The following is a 25,618-nucleotide window of genomic DNA, read 5'->3' as shown; positions in this document are numbered from 1 at the left end:
CTCCTAATTACTTTCTTAAGCTCTACCCTGCACTTTCTGTACCCCACTAATGCCTCCGTTGTAAGAATTTTACTGGCATACCTCAACAGCCTCATGGTTTGTAGGAAACACCATTCTAGACAGATGTTTCGTCTGACTCTAATCTAAGCATTGTTGAAATTTAAACCAGCTAGGTTGACTCTGATTAGTCAAGGCATTGCCCTGTTACCAATGCCTGACAGTTAACTATCAGGCACTCATCAACTGGTGCATTCTCCATGGCAACAGCTCCACCCATCAGAGTCCACATGCCAACCAATCAGAACTCTTGTCCAGTATACATCTGGTGTTTCCCGTATATGTGGTATTCTTGTGAATTGTCCTGATAAGTGCAAGGTAAAAAGCTTCAACGAAATGTATTTCTTTCCCTGCACTGGGTGGTGGGGGTGGGGATCTTGGACGGAAAAATGTGTGGTCGATTTATGCTGACTCGGGTCCCAGGTGGAGAAGAAATGCCCGAGTTGAGCCGATGCCTCTGGACCGGGAGTGAGACGGGGGAAGCCACAGGGCAGCCGTCCCTGCCCATTGCTCTCTGACAGCACTGTGGGCCGGCTCACCCTGGGCGCAGCGAAGGCGGAAGCCTCTGTTAAAATTGCAATGCTCCAGCAAACCCCGATAGCTTTGGACACGCACTTGCAAAAAAAAAACCCAACTCAGTGACTCGGTATGTGGGACAGTACAAATGGGAGAGGGATTGAGGGAAGATTTGCCGTCTTCCCGCTGGGTGTGTGAGCTTCCCCCTCGCTGACAGGTTTGGAATATTCCGGGATGCAGATTCCCCCTGTTTTACTTGCCAGGATCTCCCCTCCACATCACCACAGAGCTGGCCGACACGGCTCTGGCGCTAAAGACGTCGGAGAGCGCGGGCTGAGTGGAGCCGGCAGCAGGGAGGGGAGCGGGAGCACGGTGTTGATGTGAGGGGGAGATGTCCACCACCGTGTCGGGCAGCGGCTGAGTGAATGGACCTGGGCTGTCGGTGTTATTTGTGGGACGCGGATTCGGGGGAACGGCGAGGCGCCTCGGGTGAGTGTTTTCCGGGAGAGGGGAGCGGGCTGTGTGTCCCCTCGGCCGCCTCCTCCTCCAGCGAGCTCTGCTGTCTCGGCTCCCGGAGCTCAGCGCCAGCCTCGTGCGTTTTATTGTCTGATCCTGAAGCTGTTCACATCCCTACAACTGGAATTCCCGCCCCGTCCAGTAAACGGTGAAGTGAAAAGCCCACAGAGTCAGGAACCTGGGGGGGTTGACATGTGGAAGGGGGAGAGCTGGCTGGTCTTTTTGGTGGGTCCACGTTGAGCAACTTGTGTCGCTGCATCCCCTGATGCTGGACCCTCCTGCTCTACATTTATTCCTGTTCCAGCATTGCTATCATCTACCCACCGTGCAATTATTACTGCCCCTGTTGTTCTGCTCCTGGTAGTAGTGGGCACAATGTAGGTGGCGAGGCTTTAATGTTCTTTGCGCATATGGTTCTTGAGTTTGAAATTAATTTCTGCGGGCGAGGAAAGGGAATATTTGTGCACTTTGGTGAGCGAGTATCTGCAATCCAGCAACCCCCAGGTCCGGTATAGCACAGGCCTTCTCCACCCAGACCCTGCTCCAGCCTTGCCTCTTCACCAGCCTTAGACAAAAACATCTCTGTCAATCTTCCGGTTTCCCCCACACGAACTCGGTCGGATTCATGGCTTTTAAAGACTTGTTAGACTAGTTCTGTACCAGTTTAATCCTACAGTCTGGATGTTTCTGAACTGTGAACCCGACAGCCCTCCCCCTTCTAGCTGTTATTTTCCAGGGTAGTGAATCATTTCCCAAGGTGATGCCATTTTCCAAGCTAAAATGTTACCTTTTATTCTGTTAGCTTGTTTTTGTGTTACTGATCTTTTTTTGCTAATCTTCCCCATATCGTTTATTTGCTTACTCTTCTCGTCGTTTTCCAGCACCTCCACTCCGCCCCCCCCCCCCCCCCCCCCCCTGCCAATCATGGAATTTGAAGGCACAAGGAGGCCATTTGGCTCCTTGTGCCTGTCCCAGCTGTCAGCACCATCTACAGTTACATTCCTGCACTCTTCCAACAAACCTGGATTTTTTTTCCTTTTTAAAATATTTACATGAGTGGTGGGTACAATAATAAATCAGATTAAAAAGTAAATGGGAGTGGATGCAAGCCAGGATAGGGAGAGTGAAAACAGGAGATGAATACTTTGGCTGAAAAGATGTTTTGAGGTTTTTCAAGAGGTGCCATCACTTTGGGATGGAGTTCTAGAGAGTAGAGAGGAGGCGGTTGATGACACGGCCATTTATCATGGAGTGCACTTTTGTCAAAATTTTAGAATTTTTAGATACCAGATAGTTAAGCTCACAATAACAAACTACAAAGAGTAGTTGAGGCAAATAGCCTTTAATGAGATGCATGAGGAAAAGGAAACTACTGCTATGATGTTGGGAGAGTGGGGTGAAATGCTCTTGTGATACATGAAAACCACCACACCGACCAGTTGGGCTGAATGGCCTCTTCTGTCTATGCTGTACATTCTATGTAATTCCTTTTTAAAAGCGATTATAGATTTGAATTTCACCAACATTTCTACTTGGACATAATAATCCTCCATGTGAAAACAAACTCTCCCAATCTTTTCCGTTGTTCTTGTCAGAGATCACCTTAAATTGATTCCCTCTAGTTAGTTACCCAATCCCTAACCAGTGGAAAAAGGTTTCTCTGTTTAGCTTTTCAAAATCCCTCATCTGATCTTTAAAACCTTCTTTCTTCTAATAAATCCCAGTTTTTATCATAACCAATACTTCCCATCAATAAGCTTGTTGTAGGTGAATCTCTTTGCACCCTCTCCACAGCTTTGACATCCTTCCTAAAGAAAGGCCAACTGGAGACAATATTTTCCAACTATTTGCAGTAACATAGCATCTCAAAGGCAGTAAAATGTCCCACAGCTCTTGTGATCAATCAAAAGTTGACAATGAGACACTTAAGGAGCTGTCAAGACAGATGAGCAAAAGCTTGGTCAAGATAAAACTTCGGGAGCATCTTAATGGGGAGAGAGGTAGCACGGTGTAAGGTAAATCTTTCAAGTTAAGCTAAAGGAACTGTTGCCAGTGATGCAGCGATGGAAATTGGAGACATTCAAGAGGTCAGCAAGCACAGAGGTGATGGGTGAGCAGGACACAGTGCATGTTAGGAGATGAGAAGCAGGCCTTTGGATGGGTTTAGGTTTATGGAGGGTGGTAAATGGGAGGCTGGCTGGGAAAGCATTGGAACAGCTGGGTCTGGAATAAAGGCATGGGTGAGGGTCTCGGCAGCAGATGGGATGAAGCAGTGTAGGAATGTGGAAAATTGAGATGCAGAAGTAAACAATTTTGGTAACTGAGAGTTCATGGGGTTGGAACGTCAGTACAGGGCAAAGTAGAACATCCAGGTTACAAATTGTTTGGTTCAGTCTTGGAAAATAGCTAGGGAGAGTGATGCAGTTGGTGGCTCAGTATCAGAGACAATGGCTTGTAACTGTTCAGCACAGGTTTGACATTACCTATTCTCTTGTTTCACTATTTCTAAAACTTTAGGATCCTTTGGGATTTTCTCCGGACCGTATTAACTTATCATAATTTTAAAGCATATCTGAAATCCCGAAGTGTTTCTTAATAGGTGGGAAGACAAATGGTGAGGAAGACTAAAAGAGAGGGATATAGACCGGTTAGGTGAGTGGGCAAAAACTTGGTAGATGGAATATAGTGTCGGAAAATATGCTCTGCACTTTGGTGGGAAGAATAAAGGAGCTGAATATTATTTAAATGAAGAAAGACGGCAGAAAACTGCAGCACAAGGGATTTGGAGGCCCCCGTGCATAAATCAGAGAAAGCTGGCATGCAAGATCAGGTAATTGGGAAGGCAAATATTGCCTTTTATTTCAAAGAGAATGGAGTATAAAAATAGGAAAGTCCTACTAAAACTATACAAGGCGCTAGTAAGACCACACTTGGAATACTGTGAACAGTTTTAGTCCAGGGTAAGATATATTGGCATTGGAGGCAGTCCAGAGAAGGTTCACTAGGTTGATCCTCGGTATAGAGGGATTTTCTTATGGGGAGAGGTTAAGTAGGTTGGGCCTGTACTCATTGGAGTTTAGAAGAATGAGAGGCGACCTTATTGAGACATATTGGATTCTCAGGGACCTAACCTGGTAGATGCTGAGAAGATGTTTCCTGTTGTGGAAGAGTCTAGGATCAGAGGGCCCAGAGTAAGGAGTCACCCATTTTAAGACCCAGATGAGGAGGAATTTCTTCTGTGAGGGTAGCGAATTTGTGGAATTCTTTACCGCAGAGAGCTGTAGAGGCTGGGTCGTTAAGTTGAGATAGACATATTTTTAATCCGTAAGGGAATCGAGGGTTATGGGAAATGGTGGAAAAGTGGAGTTGTGGAATACATAATATAACCTTTATTAGTATCACAAGTACGTTTACATTCATACTGTAACAAAGTTACTGTGAAAAGCCCCTAGTTGTCACACTCTGGCATCTGTTTGGGTACACTGAGGGAGAATTCGGAATGTCCAATTCACCTAACAGCACGTCTTTCAGGACTGTGGGAGGAAACAGGGGCAACCGGATGAAACCCATGCAAACACTGGGAGAATGTGCAGACTCCACACAGACAGTGACCCAAGCTGGGAATTGAATCCGGGACCCTGGCGTTGTGAAGCAACAGTGCTAGGCGTTGTGAAGCAACAGTGCTAACCATTGTGCTACTGTGCCGCCCTTAGATCAGCCATGATCTCATTGAATGGCGGAGCAAACTTGATGGGCCAAATGGACTACTTCTGCTCCTGCGTCTTATGGTTTCTCTATTCCTCTTTTAAAAGTTATATAATTTCATATTTATTTCATCACATCGTGATGAAGAATGAATCAGCTTACATAAATTTTATGAAAGGTAATGTCACCATAGTCCCAGATGACCATAGGCTGTTTTCCCCTTTGAAGGGGGAGAACTGACTGGTGGTGATTTAACCTGAAGGTCACCACACCTCGGGTGTGGGGCAAGTTTGACAAGGCGGGCCTTCATGAATAACCTCAGCTGGTACGGTGCTGCTAGCCTCACTCTGCAACACAAACCAGCTGTCTCTGTGCAACTGTTAGTTTGGATATTTTACCTCCTTTTTTAAATTAAATTTAGAGTACTCAATTATTTTTTTTTCAATTAAGGGGCAATTTAGTGTGGCCCATCCACCTAACCTGCACATCGTTGGGTTGTGGGGGTGAAACCCACGCAGACTCGGAGAATGTACAAACTCCAGACGGACAGTGACCCGGGGCCGGTATTCGAACCCGGGTCCTCAGCGACGCAGTCCCAGTGCGCCACATGCCGCCCCATTTATCTTCATAAAAGTCTTCATAAACACACAGAAAAGGGAGCACATCAATTGGATCTAAGCAGAGTCAGGAAATTGTGTGTAAACTCTAGGCCCAGGAATGCGCTCTGCTTACAGCTGCTGTTGGGTGGCACGGTAGCACAGTGGTTAGCACTGTTAGATAATTTGGACATTCTGAATTCTCCCTCTGTGTACCCAAACAGGCGCCAGAATGTGGCGACTAGGGGTTTTCACAGTAACTTCATTGCGGTATTAATGTAAGCCTACTTGTGACAATAAAGATTATTATTATTGTCCAACAGGTAATTCCGGGGAAACATCTTCACCAAGAGAGGTTGATTTGCTACCACCGGGTGTGATTGAGACAAATGATGTAGATGCATTTAAGATGAAGCTAGATTGAGAGATAACGGAATCAATGGATATGCCTAAATTGTTGGATTGTTTAGGATGTGAGGAGACTCATGTGGACCATAAGCTATGGAATAGACTAGTTTTTCTTTCATTGATGGAATGTGCATGTTGCTAGCTAGGCCAGCATTCATTGCCTGTCCCCAATTGCCCTTGAGAAGATAGTAATCAGCTACCTTTTTGAACTGCTGCAGTCCTTGTAGCATAGGTACACCTAGAGTGCTGTTAGTTCCAGGATTTTTACCCAGCATCACTGAAGAAATACTGATATAATGCCACAGCAGTATATCTGTGACTTGGAGGGAGCTTGCAGGTTTTGGTTTTCCCATATATCTGCTACCCTTGTCTTCTAAGGTGGTAGAGGCCACAGGTTTGAAAGGTGTTGTCGAAGAAACCTTGGTAAGGGACATAGAATCACTACAGTGCAGAAGAAGGCTATTCAGCCCATCAAGTCTGCACTGACCCTCTGAAAGAGCACGCTACCTAGTCCACTCCCAACCCGTAACCCCACCTAACCTGAACACGAAGGGACAATTAGCGTGGCCAATCCACCTACCCTGCAAATCTTTGGGCTGTGGGAGGAAACCAGAGAGGAAACCGGACTGTGGGAGGAAACCTAAGCAGACAAGGGGAGAAAGTGCAAACTCCACACAGTCAGCCAAGGCCGGAATTGAACCTGGGACCCTGGTGCTGTGAGACAGCAGTACTAACCATTGTGCCACCGCGAGGTGCTTCTGTGTATCTTGTATTTTGTACATACACTGCAGACCACAGTACTCCATGGTGGAGACAATGAATGTTTTAGGTATTGGATGGGATGCCAATCAAGCAGGCTTCTTAGTTATGAATGGTGCTGAGCATTTTGTGTTGTTGGAGCCATACTCATCTAGGCGAGTAGAGAGTATTACATCGCACTGTTGACTTGTGCCTTGTAACTGGTGGACCGGCTTTGAGGAGTCAGGAAGTCAGTCAATCGCCACCTGGTCTTTTAGCCACAGTATTTATGTGGCTGGTCCAGTTAGGTTTCTGGTCATTAGTAGGGAAGGTAATTGGATCTCTTGTTGGAGATGGTCATTCACTGGCATTTGTGTGGTACAAATGTTACTCGACACTTATCGATCTCCAGTTGTCTAACCCTTTCTGCATGTTTGCACAGACTGTATCATTACCAGAGCGTCCACAGTATTTTGCTCATTACCTGAGTTGTTGTGGGTGCACAAATATCCCCATTTTTGACCTTCTGATGGAAGATTGATGAAGAAGCTGAAGTTGGCTGGGCCTAGGACACTGCCATGAGGAATTCCTGCAATGATGTCTGGGGCCTGAGATGATTACCCTCCAACAATCACAACCATATTCCTTAATACAAGTTATGACTCCAATCAGAGTTTTCTCCTTGATACCCATTGATTTTAATTTTATGCGGTCTCCTTGATGCCACATTTGATCAAATGCTGCCTTAGAAGTCTATCTCACCTCTGCAGTCTGTCTGGAAAAAGAATGTAATGATATCTGGAGTCAAGCAATCCCAGTGAAATCCAAATGTGCATTAATAAGCAGCTTATTGGTGAGTAAATGTTGCTTTATAGCACTGTCAACGATAACCTCCATAATTCTGCTGGTAATTGAGAGTATGCTGATGGAGTGGTTTGTCTGACATTTTGCAAGCAAGACACGGCTGGGAAAATTTCCACTTTGTTAGTTAGATACCAGTGTTGTAGCTGTACTGGAACATCTTGGCTAAAGGGGTTACTTGTTCTGGAGCACAAACCTTCAGCAATACAATCAAGATGTCATCAGGGCCTATATCCAGTGCTGTGTCCAATGCACTCCGCTTTTTCTAGATATCAGATGGAGTAAATCAAATTGGTGAAAGATGGTGACAATTACTTCAACCTTGCCTTTCGCCCTCATGTGCTGACTCCACCATTATTGAGTATGGATTATTCATGAAGACTCTTCCCCCTGATAGTTGATTAATTGTCCATAATCATTAACAACTGGATGTTACAGATCTGCAGAGCTTTGATCTGACGTGTTGGTTGTGATATACTTAGCTCTGTCTATAGAATGTTAGCTCTGACTATAGAATTCTGCTTCTGCTATGTAGCATGCATGTAGTCATAGCACAGTGGGTAGCACTGTTGCTTCACAGCTCCAGAGTCCCAGGTTCGATTCCCGGCTTGTCTGTGTGGAGTCTGCACAGGTGCTGTTAGGTAATTTGGATATGCTGAATTCTCCCTCTGGGTATCCGAACGGGTGCCGGAATGTGGTGACTAGGGGCTTTTCACAGTAACTTCATTGCAATGGTAATGTAAGCCTATTTGTGACAATGATTATTATTATTATTAGTCCTGTGTTGTAACTTTGCCAGGTCAGTACCTCACTTACAGATATGTCTGGTGCTGCTCCTGACACTCCTCATTGAACCAGGCTTGGTTCCTGGTTTAATGGTAGATTAAGGTATTTGTCAAGCTGAGGTTACAAATTGTAGTTGAATAGAATTCTGCTGCTGTTGATGGTACAAGGTGCCTCATTGATCAGTTTGGAGCTGTCAGGTCTGTTCCAAATCTATCCCATTAGGCAGGGCAGTAGTGCCACAGCACAATGAAGCATGTCCTCATGGCTGGCTGGGGTCGAATGGCCTGTTTCTGTGCTGTAAATTTTATGTACTTGTATTTATATAAATTACAGTTTATTACTGCAATAAAGAACAGAAAGGAGTATTAATCTGAATTTTAACTTGGCTTTAGTTTGAATTAATCCTCTTATCATTTTGTGGAGAGCAAGAGGGAGCTGGTTCTCAATGCTGACAGTTCTGAGGAACTGTGTTGAGCTTTCATCACAAGAAAGCAGATCCAATCGGAACTAATCTGCAGCCCCATCATCTGAAACCTTTAGGGCACTAGTTCTTGATGCACTGATAAAAGGTTATTTTTTTAAAAAAATCAAAGCTAATGGCAGACTCCAGCAGAGATACACGCCCAGCAAGTGATTCTTCCCCCTCACATGATCCTCTTCCCTGTGGTGTTAATTGCCTCTCCTGACTTTAACATAATTCGGGCAGATGTTTCCTTTGAACATTTCTGGTGCCCGTTTTAAGCTGACAGTAATTATAAAATCTGCAGACTCTATGTCCTACAGGGATGCGGAGGGAAACTGTGGAACCCAGAAAAGAGCACATTCAACAAAAAGCATGCGGGTCTTCCGAAACTGGTCTTGCCACAGATTTACTGTTAGAATAGGACTATATATACTGGTTCTAATATAGAATATACAGTGCAGACAAGAAGCCAACTGGTCCATTCCCGTGTTTATGATTCACACAAGTCTCTCACCCTTCAGCGAACCTCATCAATGAATGGCATGTTTCAGATACAATCAATAGTCGAGTGAACTAGTCAGACACCTAATTTCAGGTTCAAAGCCCAAGCTTTTGAAAAAAATATCTTGATGTAATATTTGTAAGGGTGACGGGTGGGCACAGGGTATGGTGGGTTCACTGACCTAAACAGGCAAATGAATGGCCTCTTGGTGTGAAAAAGAGCAATAATGAACATAAGAGCAAGGAGCAGGAGTAGGCCATCTGGCCCCCTCAAGCCTGCTCCACCATTCAAAAAATTCATGGCTGATCATTTTGTGGACTCAGCTCCACTTACCCACCCGCTCACCATAACCCTTAATTCCTTTACTGTTCAAAAATCTATCTATCTTTGCCTTAAAAATATTCAACGAGGTAGCCTCAACTGCTTCACTGGGCAGGGACTTTCACAACCCTTTGGGTAAAGACGTTCCTCTTCAACTCAGTCCTAAATCGTCTCCCCCCTATTTTGATGTTATGCCCCCTAGTTCTAGTTTCACCTGCCAGTGGAACTAATCTCACTGCTTCTATCTTAACCCCTTCATGTTATATGTTTCTGTAAGATCTTCCCTTATTCTTCCAAATTCCAATGAGTACAATTCCAATCTACTTAGTCTCTCCTCAAGCTAATCCTCTCAACTCCGGGATCAACCTAGTGAATCTCCTCTGCACACCCTCCAGCACCCTATACAGCTGCAACATAATTTTCCTGTTTTTAAACTCCATCTCTCTAGCAATGAAGGAGAAAATTCCATTTGCCTTCTTAATTACTTGCTGCACCTGCAAACCAACTTTTTGCGATTCATGCACAAGGACACCCAGGTCCCTCTGCACAACATGATGCAGCAATTTTTTACCATTTAAATAATAGTCCATTTGCTGTTGTTCCTACCAAAATGGATGACCTCACATTTATCAACATTGAACTCCATCTGCCAGACCCATGCCCACTCACTATCTATATCCTTCTGCAAACTTTGTGTCCTCTGCACACTTGGCTCTACCACTCATCTTAGTGTCATCTTCGAACTTTGACACATTACACTTGATCCCCAACTCCAGATCATCTATGTAAATTGTGGACCCAACACTGATCCCTGAGGCACACCACTAGCTGCTGATCGCCAACGAGAAAAACACCCATTTATCCCCACTCTTTGCCTTCTGTCAGTTAACCAATCCTCTATCCATGCTAATACATTACCTGTGACACCATGTGCCTTGAGCTTCTGCAGCAGCCTTTTGTGTGGCACCTTGTCGAATGTCTTCTGGAAATCCAAATACACCACGTCCAACATGCTCGTAAGGTCCTCAAAGAATTCCACTAAATTAGTCAAATGAACCCATGCTGTGTCTGCCCAATGGGACAATTTCTATTCCGCTGTCTCGCTCTTCCTTAACGATAGAAGTTAAGCTAACCAGCCTATAGTTACCCGCCTTTTGTCGACATCCTTTTTAAACAATGGTGTCACATTTGCTGTTTCCAATCTGCTGGAACCCGCCCCAGAGTCCAGTGAATTTTGGTAAATTAGCACAAGCGCATTTGCTATTTCCCCCACCACCTCTTTTAGTACCCTGGAATGCATTTCATCAGGGCCAGGAGACTTGTCTACCTTTAGCCATTAGCTTCCCCAACACTACCTCCTTGGTAACAGTGATCGTTTCTAGGTTCTCACCTGCCATAGCCTCTTTGCCAACAGTTTTTGGCATGTTATTTGTGTCTTCCACTATGAAAATACCTGTTCAATGCCTCAGCCATTTCCTCATTTCCCATTATTAAATCCCCCTTCTCATCCTCTAAAGGACCAATGTTTACCTTAGCTACTCTTTTTCATTTTATATATTTGTAGAAACTTTTGGTATCTGTTTTTATATTTTGAGCTAGTTTACTCTCATAATCTGTCTTGCTTTTCTTTATAGCTTTTTTCGTGGCTTTCTGTTGACCTTTAAATATTTCCTAATCCTCTAGTTTCCCACTAATCTTTGCCACTTTGTATGCCTTTTCTTTCAATTTGATACCCTCCTTTATTTTACAGTACCAAATTGTTTTTCCCCAATTAAGGGGCAATTTAGCGTGGCTAATCCACCCACCCTGCACATCTTTGGGTTGTAGAGGTGAGACCCATGCAAACATAGGGAGGATGTGCAAACTCCACACAGACAGTGACCTGGGGCCGGGATTGAATCTGGGTCATCGGCGCCGTGAGGCAGTAGCGCTAACCACTGCGCCTCCGTGCCGCCCACTATTTCCTTAGATATCCATGGCTGATTATCCTTTTTCCTACAGTCCTTCCTTTTTACTGGTATATACCTTTTCTGAGCACTGAAAAATCTGTTTGAAAGTCCTCCACTGTTCCTGAATTGTCCCAACACAAAATCTTTGCTCCCATTCTACCCTAGCCAACTCCTCCCTCATCCCATTGTAGTCTCCTTTGTCAAGAGGTAGGACGGGCTGCAAGTTCGATGCTGAAGCGTGCAATCATGTTTATTAACTTCTTCCTGTGTTACCATCCATTTTGACTAGAGAAAGGCAACAAAGATTTAAGATCTGAAATCTAAAAGCCGGATTCTTTTGGACTTCTTTGGTCCCTGTGACATTCTTGACATGGTCCATGGTTAACAGCTCCAGCTCCACAGTGATGTCTGTGTGCAGATCTCGATAGGAAAGGAATGAGAGCTGGTTCAATTACTTTTGGCTTTCTTTCTGGCCATCTCCAGGGAACAGATAGCACCTACATGTTATCCCTCTGCGAGGTGAGTCACAACAGCAGTCAGCAGGAAGCCTTCATGAAGTCATAGCATTGACAAGTCTGTCCCACATAAATGCCTCAATAAAATATTTTCCAAAAAAAAAGTCTGTCCCACACCTCACCTGGACTTTAAAGATGAAAGAGATCAGATTTTTAAAAGCAGATTTGAATTTTTCACTTTGAGTTTCCAACTCAATGGTGTTCTGTGATCCCTCAGTGGGATACAACTCCAGCATTGCAATGCCGAGAGGCCATTCAGCCTATTATGTACGTGTTTTCGCTTTTCCAAAAGAATCCAAAACTAATCTTGGCTCTTTGCCCAGAGCTTTGCATCTCTTTGTTTTAAATATGACCCACTTTTCCCTTCAAAGATGCATTGGTCCCTGGCTCAACCACTCTGGTAAAACATTCCCTACTCAAACAGCTCTGGGTTATATATAAAAAAACACTCTCCCGATTACGGACTCCCTGACCCACGGAAATAGCTTTTCCCCCCAATGCATCCTATCAAAATCCTTCATGCTGTTAGTTTTTATCCAGCTCTGCTCCAGAAACTTTGCAGTAACTTTGGTTAATGTGGTTGGCATCATTTCGCATCTTTGCCCTTCCCCTGGAGCATATTGCAAAAGTAGGAGCAGGATTCAGCAGCTGAATAACCACCTTATACCGGCCGATATGGCAGCTACTCTGATGTGTTTTATGTGCTTCCACAACCAATATGATGAGGGCAGAAGGATCTACCATATGCGACGCACATGAGAATCTGAGTGGATGTCATCCCAGAATTCAGAGCTTGAGCTCCAGTTTCCACTCAACAGGCTGCATCTTCTGACTCAGCAGCAAAGGGAGACTTTAAACCATTTAGATTGAAAATTGAGCCAGAGAATTAAATTACAGTGCAATGATCCACTCCCATCAGCTAATCCCTGATTCAATATGGGTTGATTTTGAAAACGGTCTGGTAAATAACAGTATTAACTTTCATGTATAAATATCTGAGGGAATGCAATTTAAATTGACATCTCAACATTTTACATCCCTTGAACTTCAGGGCATGTGATTTGATTTGAAAGTTTACAGAGTGACAGGAAATGTCGAACAACAGCACAGCCAGTATTTCTCAGGCCAGAAAAGCAGTAGAACAGCTGAAGATGGAAGCCTGCATGGAAAGAATGAAGGTAAGCAGTAATTTCTAAAGATTCACAGTTGCCAACTTGAGACGCGTAACAGTTCTGAGACATTTTGTAAGGAAAGAAGGAATTGTTTTTTTACAATGATGATGATATGAGGAGTGATTGGCTTTGCATTCATATTTTAAGATAGTCAACATCAAGAGGCTCCTCACAATCAGCAGTTCTCCTTCATTATATTGACCAGCATGTCCCCCATCCCCTACCCGGCTGCCACCTCTCCCACTGAAATCTCTTTCCTGATCAACTCCCCCAGCCTTCAAAACCTCCCTCGGACTCTCCTGGTCCTCTTTTTTGTTTTACACCCCCAACATCCTTCACCTGAGCTCAGTGCCTATCCATCTCCTTGTAGGAAATGTGTGGGGTTGAAATGTAAGTAGTTGTTTGGGAATTATTCTGGCCAAGTTTTCTGACATATCTGGGTGGATGTATTCCTGGAGATTTCATCAAATGATTTTCTGCCAATTGCCCACCCTCATAAGCCTTTATCCCCCATAACCAATTGTTTTATAACTAAAGAAATAATGGTGTTCACAGAAAATGGAAAGACAAAAACAACTTTTTAAAAAATTTAGAGTACCCAATAATTTTGTTTCCAATTTTAGGGGCAATTTAGCGTGGCCAATCCACCTAACCTGCACATCTTTGGGTTGTGGGGGTGAAACCCATGCAGACACAGGAAGAACGTGCAAACTCCTCATGGATAGTGACCCAGAGCCGGGATTCGAACCCGGGTCCTCGGCGCCGCAGTCTCCGTGCTAACCACTGTGCCACATGCTGCCAAAAACAACTTTATGATATCCCTCTGAACATTCTCCTGGGTATTTTTGTTCAGTGTGTTCAGAAGATTAATGTTTAACTCCTGGAGGTTCCAGGACTATCCTGGAAGGTTGTCAAATCAACACCAGTTAGAGAGAGAAAAGAAATCAGACCACTGGGTTGGATGCAAAGCACAGGAGTGCCAGTGACTCATAGATTCTTTCCGTGTCTCATTTGGATGGTAATGACACAGCATTTAATGATATATTACTGTACTCATTAACACCATATATCTTACACTAGGCTATGGTTGAATGCAGATATTTTAATACAATGGTACACCCACCAGGCAATTGAACAGGGAGAGAAAATAATCTCAAAAAAATGAAACCACTTCAGAATACTTTCCACATTAACCCTCCCTGGTTGTTTGATTAAAGACAGTCTTTAGTTCTCATGGCTAAATAAAGAGATTTAACGGCCAACTCTTGCCTCTGCAATTTTGAAACTCCCCAAAAAGAGCAGTAAACATTTTAATTAGATGCTTTCAGGCTGCCAGAAATCTACACTGCCTGTGATAGTCTTTTAGTTGCCTCGCGTGACACCTCCTCCCAGGCCCTGGCTACATTTGATTTGCTCCCATTAGGAGCTGACAGACTCTTATTATCAGATGACAATGGGGCTCAGAACAGGGTGGTTGCAAATAGGCACACAGAACATGCAACACCGAAAGCTGCATCCTTTCAGAGAAACAATTGGCATTAATTGTTTCGAGGAGAAGGTTTTCCTACTGTCACTGAAGCTTCCAGGATAATTATAGAGGAGCTCCCAGAATTTTGAAGGCTTTTTAAATCAACAATCTCCATCCGTTCTTGACTGTAAGGACTCTGACGGCACATCAACAAATCGTAACCTGAATTTCTTTTTTACGCCAGAATGAAAGCAAAATACGTTTTTGTTTTTGTGAATGTTGCCCAACAGACTAATCTGCTCCACCTCACACTGACTGTCAGTGTGGCATTTTTACACATTAACACCTCAAATTTAAGATGCTCATCCTCATGTTCAGATCTATCCACTGCCTCCCCATTCCCTAATTTTGTAATCTCCCTCCACCACTACAACCTTTGAAGATCTTGCCTGGGCCCAATTTCCTTTGTCCCACTATTGGTAGCTGTACCTTCATCTACTGATACCTAATTTCAGAACTCCTTCCCTAATCCACTCTGCCTGTCTCGTCTCCAATAAGACACTCTTAAAACCTTCCTCTTTGACCACCGCAGTCCTTGTGGAAATGGGATCCCATCTTCAAAATGAAAATATCTGCCATTGTGTTGTGCGGCACTACCTTCATACTAAATGGGATGGTTTTAGAACAGATCTAAAAGCTCAAACTGGGCATCCCAGAGGTGCTGTGGGCCATCTGCAGATTTGTATTGAAACAGAATCTGTAACTTCCTGGACTGGCACATTCCTCACTCTGCCATTATCAGCAATCAGGGGACTGAAGAGGAATGGAGGACAGCATGCCAGGAACCACGTCAGGCATGTCTAAAAGCAAAATGCCAATCTGATGAAGCTGCAACAGAGGCATGAATGCTCAGCAGTATGTTACAGACAGCTAAGCAATCCCATAACAAGCAGGTCAGGTTAAAGCTCTGCAATCTTGTCACATTAGGTCATCATTGGTGGTGAACATTTAATGGGAGGGAGGAAGTTCTACAAACATCCCCATCTTCAATGATGAGACAGCCCAACACATCAGTGCAAAAGACCAGGCTGAAATGTTTGCAACCATCTTCAACCAGAAATGATGAGTGGATGATCCATTTCTCCTCCGGGGGTCCCTAGCATCACAGATGCCAGTCTTCAGTCAAAGAACAAAGAAATGTACAGCACAGGAACAGGCCCTTCGGCCCTCCAAGCCCGTGCCGACCATACTGCCCGACTAAACTACAATCTTCTACCCTTCCTGGGTCCGTATCCTTCTATTCCCATCCTATTCATATATTTGTCAAGGTGCCCCTTAAATGTCCCTATCGTCCCTGCTTCCACTACCTCCTCCGGTAGCGAGTTCCAGGTACCCACTACCCTCTGCGTAAAAAACTTGCCTCGTACATCTACTCTAAACCTTGCCCCTCTCACCTTAAACCTATGCCCCCTAGTAATTGACCCCTCTACCCTGGGGAAAAGCCTCTGACTATCCACTCTGTCTATGCCCCTCATAATTTTGTATACCTCTATCAGGTCGCCCCTCAACCTCCTTCGTTCCAGTGAGAACAAACCGAGTTTATTCAACCGCTCCTCATAGCTTATGCCCTCCATACCAGGCAACATTCTGGTAAATCTCTTCTGCACCCTCTCTAAAGCCTCCACATCCTTCTGGTAGTGTGGCAACCAGAATTGAACATTATACTCCAAGTGTGGCCTAACTAAGGTTCTATATAGCTGCAACATGACTTGCCAATTCTTATACTCAATGCCCCGGCCAATGAAGGCCAGCATGCCGTATGCCTTCTTGACTACCTTCTCCACCTGTGTTGCCCCTTTCAATGACCTGTGGACCTGTACTCCTAGATCTCTTTGACTTTCAATACTCTTGAGGGTTCTACCATTCACTGTATATTCCCTACCTGCATTAGACCTTCCAAAATGCATTACCTCACATTTGTCCGGATTAAACTCCATCTGCCATCTCTCCGCCCAAGTCTCCAGACAATCTAAATCCTGCTGTATCCTCAGACAGTCCTCATCGCTATCCGCAATTCCACCAACCTTTGTGTCGTCTGCAAACTTACTAATCAGACCAGTTACATTTTCCTCCAAATCATTTATATATACTACAAAGAGCAAAGGTCCCAGCACTGATCCCTGTGGAACACCACTGGTCACAGCCCTCCAATTAGAAAAGCATCCCTCCATTGCTACCCTCTGCCTTCTATGGCCTAGCCAGTTCTGTATCCACCTTGCCAGTTCACCCCTGATCCCGTGTGACTTCACCTTTTGTACTAGTCTACCATGAGGGACCTTGTCAAAGGCCTTACTGAAGTCCATGTAGACAACATCCACTGCCCTACCTGCATCAATCATCTTAGTGACCTCCTCGAAAAACTCTATCAAGTTAGTGAGACACGACCTCCCCTTCACAAAACCGTGCTGCCTCTCACTAATACGTCCATTTGCTTCCAAATGGGAGTAGATCCTGTCTCTAAGAATTCTCTCCAGTAATTTCCCTACCACTGACGTAAGGCTCACCGGCCTGTAGTTCCCGGGATTATCCTTGCTACCCTTCTTAAACAAAGGAACAACATTGGCTATTCTCCAGTCCTCCGGGACATCCCCTGAAGACAGCGAGGATCCAAAGATTTCTGTCAAGGCCTCAGCAATTTCCTCTCCAGCCTCCTTCAGTATTCTGGGGTAGATCCCATCAGGCCCTGGGGACTTATCTACCTTAATATTTTTTAAGACACCCAACACCTTGTCTTTTTGGATGACAATGTGACCCAGGCTATCTACACCCCCTTCTCCAGACTCAACATCTACCAATTCCTTCTCTTTGGTGAATACTGATGCAAAGTATTCATTTAGTACCTCGCCCATTTCCTCTGGCTCCACACATAGATTCCCTTGCCTATCCTTCAGTGGGCCAACCCTTTCCCTGGCTACCCTCTTGCTTTTTATGTACGTGTAAAAAGCCTTGGGATTTCCAGTCAATTTGATTCACTCCCAAGTGATATCTAGAAATGGCTGAACCCACTGGATACAGCAAAGGCTATGGGCTCTGACAACATTTTGACTTTAGTACTAAAGAATTGCCCTCCAGAACTAGCTGGGTGCCTAGCCAAGCTGCTTCAGTACAGCTGGAACACCTGGTGTCTACCAGGCAATGTGGAAAATTGCCCAGATAGACCTTGTCCATAAGGTATGTCCATAAAAAAGCAAAACCAGTGCAATCTGGCTGACTACTGCCTCTTCAGTTGACTATCATCGTTAAAGTGTTGGTAGGTGTTGTTGACAGTGCTATCAATAACCTGCTCACTGATGTTCAGTTTGGGTTCCGCCAGGACTACTTATCCCATTACTGCGTTGGTCCAATGTGGACAATATAATTGAACTCTAGGTGAGACCAGAGTGACTGCCCTCAATATCACTGATGGAGTGCAGCAGTTCCATAGGGTGGAACTTTAAAAAACAAAACAAATTAGAGTACCCAATTCTTTACTTTTCCAATTAAGGGGTAATTTTGGGGTGGCCAATCTACCTATCCTGCACATCTTTGGGTTGTGGGGGTGAGACCCACGCAGACGTGGGGATAATGTGTAACCTCCACACTGACCGTGACCTGGATCGTACCCGGGTCCTTGGTGCCGTGAGGCAGCAGTGCTAACCACTGCGCCACCCAACCACCAGCACATTGATGACAATTGGAGAGAGGCAATAAATGATGGCCTTGTTAGTGATGCTCATATGTAACATGATTAAAAACAGAAAGGTATAGTAATGAGAGCGGTTTTGTCAGCATACACTCCTCCACATCACTCAAGTAAAATTATTCCTAACACTGGTCTTTCTTTGGCATGTTCTAGGTGTCAAAGGCATCAGCCGACCTGATGGCTTACTGTGACGCTCACCTTAGAGATGATCCACTCATCGCCCCACTGCCAGCTTCTGAAAACCCATTCAGGGAGAAGAAGTTCTTCTGCATCATCCTCTGACAACATGTGGAAATTGTGGGGGGGGGGGGGGGGGGGAAGAGAGAGTGAGGCAAGAAGCACTGTGTACAAACAGAAGATCACAGGCGTTGGGAATGTCACATGTGCATGCTGTAATTATTGCTCCAGTTCTAGGGGAATGAACCGTATTGAGTGTTTTACTTTGATCATAGTTTTGACAGCACAAACTTGTGTCAGTTGCACAATCACAAAAGGATTTAACAGTAACATAAATTTTTTAAAACAAATGTAGGTATTTAGATGACTTTTTCTAACTAGACTGTTTAATGTTTTGTATGTTGAATATAAAATGTTATAAGCACAATCGCCTAGTGGCAACAGGAAGTAGTAGTGGCTTTGGAGAGAAGTACAACCATTCTATTTTTACACCGTGAAGACAGAACAGAACTGAATGTGCATGCAAAGAGACAAAGTATAGGTTCAAAGACATTTGCTCTGAAGCCAAACTATGGTTCAGGAACAAGTGACTTATTTGAAGAAGAATATTATATTCATATTAATGCATCCCAATTAATTTGGCCATGGTATTGACGTGCTTCCTAATCTAATATTTCCAAAGCCAAAACAATAATCGTATATATCAGAGGTTGGGGTATAAATGCATGCCAAAATACTAGTGGGACTTTACATAGCACCGAATTAAGACAATTCAATCCAACTAGTCCAAGCCAGTGTTTATGCTGAACACGAGCCTCCTCCCACTTCACCTCTCCCATTTTTCTTCAGCTGTTAGCATATCCTTCTATTCCTTTCTCTGTCATGTACATATCCAGACTCCCTTTAAATCTATCTATACTATTCGGCTCAACTACACCTTGGGTTCACAAATTGCATGTTCTATCTTCTCCAGGTAAAGAAGATTCTCCTGAATTCCCAACATGGATTTATTAGTGATTACCTTATATTTACGGCCCCTAGTTTTGGTCTTTTCAACAAGTGGAGCATCATTGGGTAACCTTGTTTTTCAAAAACCTCCACCTGTTCAGCCTTTCTCAATAGTTATACCAAAAAATCCTGAAAGTTACCAGAGATTAATCAGACTTTTGGGAAACTTAGAAACCTCTGATCCTGAGATGAGCTTCCAACCACTTTTGCGCTGTCACAAAGACTACTTGTTTCCATCAACGTACCATCGTCAAACTCCCACCTGTTTAAGCTCATCTGCTGCTGAAACCCTCAACCGCCCTGGACTTGACTATTCCAATGCTCCCTTGGTCAGCCTCCCACTCTCAACCCTCTGTAAACTTGAGGTCATCCAAAAGGTTGCCGGTGTCCTACTTGTACTAAGTCCTGTTCACCCATCAGCCTTTCTACTCACTGAACGACATTTGTTTCCTGATTAAGCAGCATCTTAATTAAAACATTTTCACCTTTGTTTTCAAATTCCTCTCGGGCCATACCCTTTCCCTTGTAATCTCCTCCAGCTCCACAATCTTCAAGAGATTTTTACACCCCACCCCGAATTCTAGCCACTTGAGCATCCCTGATTTCAATTCTTCCAATATTCATGCCTCTGCCTTCAGTCTCAAGACCGTAAGCTCCGAAATTCTCCTCATAACCTCTCTCCATTTTAATATACTCCTGAAAACATACCCCTGAACGAGCTTTTTATCAGCTGCCCTAATACATCTTTTGGTGTCAAATTTTCTTTCATTGCTCTTGTGAAGTGTCTTGGGGTGTTTGTGGATACAAATTGTCTGAATCAGGAATTGATTCCAGGAAAAGGTTCCAACTCAACTATATGTAGGCTCGCTTTTGGGTGAGGTTGGTATGATGATGTTCAAAATAATTAATTTCACATTTGGGGCATCACATGGCGACAATAAGTAGAAAAACTGCAATTGTGTAAATTGTCCTCCATTTCTTGAGAGAGATGGTCTCCAATGATTTCTGCCCAATTTCCTGAATGTAACGTACCCATGTAGGATGAAGTGTGAGAATGTTGCGATATGAAATCTATTCTAGGAGTGAAGGGAACTTGAAAGCTCGGGAATGTTGAAGCCAAGGGTCAGGTATCACAGTTTTCATTAATGATAGAATAAGTTCTGTTTTCCAATTACAACAATCACTCCGATACATAACATATAACAATGAGAATTTAATTTAAATGTGAATTATTGTTGATCAATTTATAATGCAGGGATTCTTAGGAGAGGGAAGCTGTCATCCTGAGAACACTTAAATCAAATGGAATACGTTTCAAAGCCACCTGCAGAAAGCAGAAACACCTTTAAAAAAAAAAAAAAACACGGCTGGTGTATGGAAGAAACACACAATTACTATACAGGCTGAAGTGGTACATTGCTCCATTCAGGATACCACAACATGAAGGCATATAGGCTTTCAATGTAGCACAGAGAAGCAACAGGCCTATATTTGTTGTTTTTAAAATGAACACTGATGGGCGGCACGGTGGCGCAGTGGTTAGCACTGCTGCCTCACAGCACCAAGGACCCAGATTTGATCCCGGCTCTGGGTCACTGTCCATGTGGAATTTGCACATTCTCCCCGTATCTGCATAGGTCTTACCCCCACAACCCAAAGATGTGCAGAGCAGGTGAATTGGCCACGCTAAATTGCCCCTTAATAATTGAATCAAATAATTGGGTACTCTAAATTTATATTACAAATGAACACCAATGAGGGAGGGGCCATTGGGCCATAGAATTTACAGTGCAGGGTGCCATTCGGCCCATCGAGCCTGCACCAGCCATTCGGAAAGAGCACCCCACTTAAGTCCACCCTAGCCCCGTAACCCAGCAACCCCACCTAACCTTTTTGGACACTAAGGACAATTTATCAGTGCCAATCCACTTAACCACATCTTTGGACTGTGGGAGGAAACCGGAGCACCCAGAGGAAACCCACGCACTCACGGGGAGAACGTACAGACTCCGCATAGTGACCCAAGCCGGGAATCAAACTTGGGACCCTGGAGCTGTGAAGCAACTGTGCTACCGTGCTGCCATTCATCGTCATCGGGGCCCCGTCACATTTCCTAACTGTTTTGAATGAGTCTTGATACTGAGTTATGAAAGAAGACATCAGGACAGGTGACCAAAATCTCAGTCAAAAAAGTAGGTTTTAAGGATCAGCTAAGAGAGGTGGGTAGACAAAGGTTTAAGGAGGGAATTATAGAGTTTGGGGCTGACAGCTGAAAGCATAGCTGTCGTCATTGGTGGATAATGGACAACAGGCCAGAAACAGGAATACAGAGTTCTCAAGATTATTAACTGTTGGGAGTGGTGAGGTCATGAAGAGATTTGAATTCACGAATGAGAGCAAGATTGTGACGTGCAAGCAGAGGACAAGATGTAAGATACAGTTTCTTTACATGAAGGATAGTGGACGTTGAAACAGGTTGAGGTCAGGAGGCTAGACTTGTCTACTTGGGAGATGGATGGACTCATGTTCTGCAAACAGGAAATCTAATGGAACATCGAACCTCCTTCCACAACTGACTAACTGAAGTCTTTTTCATCTAAAATGAATTTGATTACATCAAATAAATAATAACATCCATAAATGCACATCTTTCAGTTCTTCATCAGGATCACACTGTGTATCTGGATGCCAAATCTAAATTTATTAAATATTAATTTCAATGTTTAGCTTTTGATCTGGTGATCATGCACTTCAGGTAGTTGTGGCTCCGATACTCAGTAAGGTCCACATTATACAAAATCAATCCATGCTGGCTCACACTCCCTTTGATATATTACAGCTTTGTTTTACATCATTTCTTTCAACATTTAAAAAAAAAACATTTTTGAAGATATGCTTGAAAAAATTGCCACCTGCTCCTGTTAGAACAGCCAGATATATATCTTCTCGGTTCTCAATGTCTCTTATTTATATATTGTTAGTGTTTAAAAACAGCTTGGGAACACACATTTGTGGAATGGGGCAGGGAAAATTCCTCTTTTGATAAATTTAAATTTGCCAATTTTTCAGGATTGTCCCAGATTCTCTAAGAATGAACAATTGTTGGCTTGGGAACATCTGTGAGCCATCACATAATTGTGTGTTTATCATTGTTTGAAAACTGATTTGTTATAAAAATATTGGAGATACAAAGAAAAAGGTTGTTTGAATGGATGGGGCAGATCGAGTTGGGAGGTCTGTAACAAATCCTCCAGGAATATGTCTTGAGTTATAAGCCCTTGAACTGCAACCTTGAAACATGCCAGTTCTGAAAATTGATAATGGATCATTGGTAATTGAGAAAATACAGTTGTCCTCCTGTTTTTTTTAAATTAAAGGTGGAACCACTTCTGTAAAACTAGTCATGTTATGAATTTCTGGATGAGATGGTACTACTCCTGATCCATTGTCCTCCACTCTGGATTAAGGCTTCACCATCAGAAAGTACTTGCAGATAAGGAAGGCTAATCAGATTAGTCTTCCGAATCTTCCATCTGGTTGGGCCTTAAATGATTGCAGAATGTTCTCTCTACCCAGGAGTCCATTCCCAGTCTCGATCAGTTTCTGTGTGAAGAATTTCTAGATATCCATCTGAAAATTATCCTTTACTAGGTTGAGCTTGCTTTTGTCCAAGTTTAAAGATTTACCCTTTCAATTCCCTTCACTATCCTGCATCTTTCCATCGGCTCAGGCGCCTCCTTTCCAGGCTAAACAACCCAGGTTTATCCAGTGTTTTCTATCTCCGACTCAATAGTGGGGATTAGCCTTATGGATCTTCTCTGCACTGCCTCCAGCCTTTTCAATGTTCGCATGCTTTTCAGTGACCTGATTTTGACCTGGTTCCCAAGATGTGGTTTGATGAGAACATTGTACAGTTTGGTCACAGTTCCTATATAGGAATACTCTATAGGACATGTCGAGGACCAATGAGAAGTGATTGACACTCTCCTTAAACTGTGCGCATCTCCCTTTTTAACAATCTCTCTAACAGATGATTATGTGACAATACTGAGGGGTAATCTTAACTTTGGTTTCAAAATCAGTTGCATTGCCATGCAGAGTCTCGTGTTCACTATATTTCTAACGTGTTCCATTCATTATTTTTAAAAGGGAATATTATTCTCTGGCATGTTTGCTTTCCGTTGCCTTGGGGGGTTTTCGCAAAAAGACACTGATTCCTTCCCAGGGATAATGTGGCTATCTGGAATTCTGCTCCTTGTGACGGGCCTGTCGGTGAATGCCAGCAGGATATTCAACCCAGGATATAATCTGCAAATCAGTAGCCTGCTTTGCATTTCACCCCATTTTCTTTTCCATTGGCTGGAGATTCATTATCCATTTTGTACAACCTCCCAAGCAATGCTCCTTCTACACTGCACAGAAAACCCAAATGTTCCACACAGGCTGTGCACAGGACAGGCCCCTTTAAGCTGCCACCTAAAAGAATTAAAATGTCCATATGTTTAACAAAATGCGCATTACAGAAAGAAACTTTGAGTGTATGTTGCTTCCAAGACAAATTTCCACCCCATGGTCTGTTTACCTGATACCAAATCCACCTCCGATCTGCCAGACAGAGAAGAGCCATTAGGATGATGTGTCCATCCTTCACCAAGAAGACACTGACCGGAGTGGATTTTGAACATTCTTGCCTAGATTATCAACACCGCTACTGGAATCCAACTGAAAATCTCCAAAATCATTCAAGGAGGACTCTGGGTGGGTTGCAGCTCCCCAGCTAGTGGGAATTGAATTAGTCGAGGCATCTACTCAGCGGTCTAGAGGCCCAACATCATTTAAAATTTCTATATCAGTATTTGGGAGTAAAATGCCTTTACTGTAAAGTAAACGTATTCCCTGCACCAGTGTCATAACTCACACCAAACATTCATCCAACATCTCTGTGCTCACTGCCTTTTTTGAACCTTTGCAATCCATGTAGTAAAGATGTCCCCACAGTGCTGTTAGGCAAATAATTTAAGGATTTTGACCCAGTCACAATGAAGGAATGCAAATAGGTCCAAGTCCTTCTCCACCTTTCCTTGGAAGGGAACTTGTAGGTGGTGTTTCCATGCGCCTACTGCCTTTGTCTTTCCAGGTGATGGAGGTGAAGCTGAGGTTTCATTGCATCCTGCAGATAGGACATATAACAGACATAGTAATGGAGGGAATACATGTTAAATGTAGATATTTGCAACTTGGAGTGACTGCCATTTTCTGTGAAAATTTACCCCCCTCCCCCGCCGCTGTGACTTTCTACAGGGAAGAGGAGGGTGGGAGGAAATTGTGGCAAGGGGGAAAAATCTACAATGAGATGTAACGGTTTGAACACATTTGTATGTGTTCATTTTATTTATTTTGAGCTCTATTGCAAGTGCTAACATTTTGTAGGATACCTCCAGAGTAAAAGTGAAACGTTGTTCATTTACTGGTCCTTTCTGCTACCTTTATCATGTTTTTGGGAGAAATGAGCCTTTGTCTAATGTGCTTCACTGACATTGGGTAGTTAGAACGTGCTGTTTTGCTGTAAAACAACTAACTGCACGGCCTTGTACTTCGACTTGTTTCACACTGAACTGGATTAGGAGATTGGGTCCAAACCTTAGTTTGTTTTACTGTGACTGAGTTAAGCAAATTGGTTGGTGTTTTCTGTTCATTTTCTGCTTGGTGACTAGTAAGGATCGTGAAGCTATTAAAAGAAATGTAGAATTATCAAACATGTTTGGCTTGTTTTTTTTCTTTGTGAAAGGACGTGCATTTATACATTAACCTTCACAACTTCAGGCCGTCCCAAAGTACTTTACAGCTAATGAAGCATTTTTTGATGCATAAATCACTGTCTTAGGTGGGAAATTTGCCGGCACAATTAGTCAGGAGAGAATGACCAGATAATTTGATTTTGTGATGTTAGTTGAGGGATAATTATTGGACAAGACGGAGACAAATAGCATCTTTGTATCTTCTTTGGGCAGCACTGTAGCGCAAGTGATTCGCACTGTGGCTTCACAGTGCCAGGGTCCCAGGTTTGATTCCCTGGTGGGTCACTGTCTGTGCAGTCTGCACATTTTCTGCGTGGGTT

At 43.6% G+C, this 25,618-nt stretch overlaps 1 protein-coding gene across 5 annotated transcripts; it reads left to right on the top strand.

The window, feature by feature from the left end:
- Window positions 1–289: 289 nt before the first annotated feature.
- On the top strand, window positions 290–25,256 carry LOC140410434 (guanine nucleotide-binding protein G(I)/G(S)/G(O) subunit gamma-4). Of its 5 annotated transcripts, none has more exons than XM_072498513.1 (4): window positions 515–703; window positions 11,708–11,937; window positions 12,985–13,111; window positions 18,469–25,256. In XM_072498513.1, the coding sequence occupies exons 3-4, from the start codon at window positions 13,025–13,027 to the stop codon at window positions 18,595–18,597; spliced, it is 216 nt and encodes a 71-aa protein (XP_072354614.1). In that variant the 5' UTR covers window positions 515–703; window positions 11,708–11,937; window positions 12,985–13,024; the 3' UTR covers window positions 18,598–25,256. The 5 variants fall into 5 exon arrangements, with proteins under 5 accessions (XP_072354615.1, XP_072354616.1, XP_072354614.1 ...); XM_072498512.1 differs by lacking the exon at window positions 515–703 and adding an exon at window positions 797–1,062; XM_072498514.1 differs by lacking the exons at window positions 515–703; window positions 11,708–11,937 and adding an exon at window positions 290–375.
- The last annotated feature ends 362 nt before the right edge of the window (window positions 25,257–25,618 follow it).

The sequence above is a fragment of the Scyliorhinus torazame genome, chromosome 4 (genome assembly GCF_047496885.1).
Source record: "Scyliorhinus torazame isolate Kashiwa2021f chromosome 4, sScyTor2.1, whole genome shotgun sequence".
Lineage (NCBI taxonomy): Eukaryota > Metazoa > Chordata > Chondrichthyes > Carcharhiniformes > Scyliorhinidae > Scyliorhinus > Scyliorhinus torazame.
Note: the sequence above shows the minus strand (reverse complement) of the source record. Positions and strands in the feature narration are given on the sequence as shown.

What these genes read in the sequence shown, in the direction of transcription:
- LOC140410434 (XM_072498514.1), top strand. Translation starts at nt 13,025, where the DNA reads ATGTCGAACAACAGCACAGCCAGTATTTCTCAGGCCAGAAAAGCAGTA. An exon ending in CCTGCATGGAAAGAATGAAG is followed by an intron (nt 13,112 to 18,468) that starts GTAAGCAGTAAT and finishes GGCATGTTCTAG; the next exon opens with GTGTCAAAGGCATCAGCCGA.